Below are 4,414 nucleotides of genomic sequence, written 5' to 3'. Positions count from 1 at the left end.
CCTGCGTTCTTTTGGGATGCTGCAGGAAACCTCTTCTGCCCAGCCGTGGGGTTTGGGGCAGAGCCCGGAGCTCCCCTGGGCTGTCTGGTAGGTGCTGATAGGTGGGTCCTTTGACTGGAGGTTTGCAGCTCCCCCCATCCGTCCTGCCTGTTCTCTTCGACTCTTTCATGGGTAAACAATCACTTTGTCCTGGCACCAGCCAGCAGCTGTCAGCTAGTTTGCAGACTGCTGTTCTTTCTCCTTTCAGGGGACATCAGAAACCTGCTAAAGTGGATCAAACAGAATCTGTTGAAGGAACGACCGGAGTTATTTATGCAAGGGGAGTCTGTGTGAGTACAGCGCTGTGGATCCTCCTGGATTCTCTATCCCCACAGGCTGAGATACGTTTGCCTGTTGGTTGCAAGCAGCACGTTAATGACCATGAAAACAGGGGATTTTCTAAAGTGCTAATGGGAGGCATCCCACACTACACCTCACCCTGTTCCAGGGAGAGTGTCTTTTGCAGCCCTCACCCCAAATCTTTAAACCTTCAGTGTGAAACAGGACCACATAAACTTGCTCCCTGCTCTGTCACCTGGCACAGCGTGGGGCCCGTATCCTCAATTCCAGGAGTTCCAGCAGGTCTGTTTGTTCCCTGCTGACATCACTGGGACTGAAGCAGTCACTCGGAGAAATGCCAACAAATATTTCTTCTGGGAAATGTATTTTTATTGTCAAAACGGGGCCAACCTCGTGGAAGGGGAAAAAAAAAAAAAGCCGGGAGAAATGGAGCAGCGTGAGCTGTGCAAACCATCCCTGGCTGCGGGGTGGCGCTGGGGGTGTTTAACATTCGTCACGGATCTCTGTGAGCTGAAGCGTGTGCCAGGTCCCCTGGTAACAGGAGAGACAATTGCAGGACACTGAAGATCAAAGAGGGGGAATCCCTTTGCCTGTAATCAGGGGCTCAGGGTGGATCTCGCGTGTTTAGTGCCTTTGCTGGGGGTACCGGAACAGCTTTCCCTTCCTTCCCATCCAGCTCTCTGCGCTCCACGGTAGCGCGTGGGCTTTAATTACCTGGCTTTTCTACATGGAAGGGAGATGTAGCATCCTCAGGAACGGTGCATTTTGATTCAAATGAGTGTCGGGATTGCTCCTGCCTCCCCTTTATTTGATCTAGGGAGGGCACGGGCTGTACCTGTTTCCTGTTCTGTGCTAGGATTCCTTTTTCTCGTTGGCTTTATAGGCAGTCAGCTTCTGATCTGTGCTGCAACATCCCTTGTTTTTAACTATTCGTGATGCTTTCTAGCAGCCCTGTATCCTAATGATTTCTCTCTGTTCTGCAGGAGGCCAGGAATTTTGGTGCTCATCAACGACGCAGACTGGGAACTAATGGTCTGTACTCCTTCACTTTGACTTTCTCTGTTGAAAATATTGCTGTGTCTGTTCTGCAGTGGCTCTCAGAGAAGCTATTTCTGATTCTTGCCCCAAGCGAAGCATCTCGTGTTTGAGGGGGAAGGGGCAGGCTGGGCTCTCTCTCCCTGTACTGTACCATGGCTGTTGGGAAGCCTGGAGCCTTCCTCTAACCTGCTGAGTCTCATCAGTCAGCGTCTGTAGAGAGATCACCCGCATTCCCTGGCCTCTGGCAAGGGGCTTCGCACCTCCAGCTGCCAGCAGGTCTCCCCGGCACATGCGGTACCAGCTTAGTGGTACCAGGCAGTGTCCCAGCCCCCAGCAGAGCCCCTTCGCTGGCCCAGGTGGTGCCACAGCCGGTGCCGCAGCCCTGGGGAGATTCCTGCCCAAACAGGAAACCGGGACATCTCTCCCCGTTGCAGCCCACTGTTGTGCTCAGACAACAAACAGCCCCGGACTATTTTCCTGCCTCAGGCAACGACCTGTTCTGTCAAAACCCTGGTCCAGCAAGCGGTGTGGGATAATGAGCATCAGCTCCTCGTCTGATCTCTCACCTTTGCTTCCGTTAGGATGAAAACATCAGTCTGTCCCCTTCTGCTCTCCCTAACACGCACCATCTTTTTATGAGCTGTTTTCTCTTTGTAGCTAGTGTTTGGAAATGACATTTAAACCATTTTTCATTTTTGTTCTTGGCCTGCAGGGTGAGCTGGATTATAAACTCCAGGACCAGGATAATGTGCTTTTCATCTCGACATTGCACGGCGGGTGAACTCCTGAAAAAACAAGAGCATGTAAATCCAAATCCCTGGGCAAAAAACTCGAACAAAAACTTAAACCCACCCAAACCTCTTGCCTGTGCTCGGTCTCTGCATCTCCCCACCGCGTTCTCTTGTTACTAGACATCCAAATAAAGCCCCGCCAGCACGCGGCCTGCTGTCTACCACAACAGCACCCATCTTTTGGTCCTCATTCCACCTCTCCTGACTGCACTTCCAGGTACACCAGCGAGCAGAGAGCACCCACAGCGCGCTCACCTTGGTTTTTCTGTGACGGGAGGGAGAGGGGTGCTGACCCTCGAGTGGGATGGGGTGTCTTTGCAGGCAGTGAGGCATCCTGGGGGAGTTGTGCCTGCTTTGGGGCAAAGCTGGGGAGCCTCTGCCTTGGTGCTGGGAACTGGGGTTCCTTTAACACGGTGCTTAGTGCTGGTACAGCCTGTGCACCAGCCAGGGACGGGCGAGACGCAAGGTGCGAAGAGACAACGGTTACTTTACTGGCCTTTCTGTGAGGGAGCAGACATTACAGCTTCAGAGCCCTCTGCCGTGACTTGACACTCGTGATATTTATTTATGGGAAGTAGGAGAGAAGTAGGCTTTTTTGTTTTTATGTTGCCTTATACCTCTTTCATACCTGAGCTGAGGCAGGGTGAGCCCACGAACAACCTCAGTTTCTACCCATCTGGTCAGAGGGGAAACAAACCCCCTGTGCCCGGCCTGATAAGGGCAGCAAATTAACTTCCTGCCCCGTGCGGGACAGAACCGATCCACCTGTGCTGTGTTCTGGGCAGGTGGGAGCTGCGCTGCTGCAGTCTGGAGGCCCGGAAAGGACAGTCAGTGGCTTTTAACCCTTTCCATCAGCGGGAGGGGGAGGCTTCTTACTGTGCACCCTGAGGAGGTCCTGTGAACACAGCGGAAGTGGGTGTGTGCAGCTCTGCTAGGGCATGGATGCTGTTCGCTTTCCAGAAGTTTCCTCAGACAGAGACTGGCCTGGGAGGCCACGGCGAGAGCAGAGGGAAGGGGTCAGAAAGGATGGTGTTGGCACCAACAGGTCTGAAATGTGCTGCACGAGCTTCCAGGAGCATCCAGCCAGGGTTGTCCTTCCTGCGCTCCCCCCTGCCCTGCTCACCTGTGTTTCAGCACGGCTCCAGCCGCACGTGGTGGTCCCAGCAGCAGTGCTCCTGCTCTCCCGGGGCAGAGGGCTCCCCGGTGCCATAAGCTCCATCAGTGCACGTCTCAGAGCTGAGCTGCCCCATGTACTGCTCGCCCTGTCCTCCTCTGCGGGAGCTGCCGAGGAGGAGCTGGGAGGCAGCGAGCAGTGCAGTCGCCAGCCCCTGCTCGGGCAGCCCGGCCTGACAGCCTGAGTGCTCCGCTCCGTACGAGGAGCCTTCCCCGTCCTGCGCCTGGCAGGGGAGTTACTCCGTCTGACATGGAGGGAGTGTCAAAGAGTCATTCCCCCGCCTGCCTGCTCCGGTGACTCCTCTCTCGCGTTTACCCCACCACAACCTGCGTAACTAAAAGCGCCCGTGGACTGCGATGCTGCTGCTTCTGAGGAACCCTGACTCCAACCTGCTGCTGGTAATGAACCAATATTCAGCCTTTTCCAAATCCAGCCGCAGCGACTCGAGTCCAGCTTGTGCCGTTTGTAAATGATACAGATGGGCCAAAGGCTCTTCTCTGTCCTGAGTTCACGGCCATGAGCTTTGATGGGCCAGGGGAGCAGAGAAGGGGATTCCAGGTGATGGAGCTGGCTGAAAAGCAACGAACCTGCATGCTGTGCGGCTTGAAACAGACTCAGACCCAAGGGGGAAAAGGCAGGTTTCGCCTCCAGCGCTGCTGCCTGCCCTTCCTCTACACTGCATCTGTGCCTTAGGCTAGGCTTCTCTGTTCCTATCCCCCCCGGCCGTTTGCTCACGGTAGGGTGAGTTCCTTCCCAGGGAGGTGTTACTGCTTTGCTAGCGCAGGTAGACCCAGATGGCTTCGCTCCTGCTGTAGTAAATCTGTCAGTCATTGCTAAAAAAAGCTAGAAAAGGGAAGACGAGGGAAGCCAGAGGAGTGGAGAAGAGGGGTACGGCGAAATCCTGTAACAAGAAGAAGAAGTTTCTGAAATAAAAGCCTTTTAAAACATTCTCTGCCTCCAGCTTTGTCCTAGATAGGATCCTGGTGAAATGTTCCTCGGCTCTTGCAATGCTTCCCCGCTCCCCCTGGGTTTCCTTGGCAGCCCCAGCCGAGTCGCTGGGCTCATAAAGCCT

At 54.6% G+C, this 4,414-nt stretch overlaps 1 protein-coding gene across 1 annotated transcript in view; it reads left to right on the top strand.

Annotated features, from left to right (window-relative positions):
- Window positions 1-2,463, top strand: part of URM1 (ubiquitin related modifier 1) — a 16,127-nt gene extending 13,664 nt beyond the window's left edge. Inside the window, exons 3-5 of the mRNA XM_010130991.1 lie at window positions 248-329; window positions 1,323-1,371; window positions 2,090-2,463. Coding sequence (XP_010129293.1) covers window positions 248-329; window positions 1,323-1,371; window positions 2,090-2,158 — 200 coding nt within the window. The 3' untranslated portion in view covers window positions 2,159-2,463. The remainder of the gene's footprint in view (window positions 1-247; window positions 330-1,322; window positions 1,372-2,089) is intronic.
- The last annotated feature ends 1,951 nt before the right edge of the window (window positions 2,464-4,414 follow it).

This window comes from Buceros rhinoceros, unplaced genomic scaffold, assembly GCF_000710305.1.
Source record: "Buceros rhinoceros silvestris isolate BGI_N320 unplaced genomic scaffold, ASM71030v1 scaffold45420, whole genome shotgun sequence".
Classification (NCBI taxonomy): domain Eukaryota; kingdom Metazoa; phylum Chordata; class Aves; order Bucerotiformes; family Bucerotidae; genus Buceros; species Buceros rhinoceros.
This window is presented reverse-complemented; position numbering and strand designations above follow the sequence as displayed.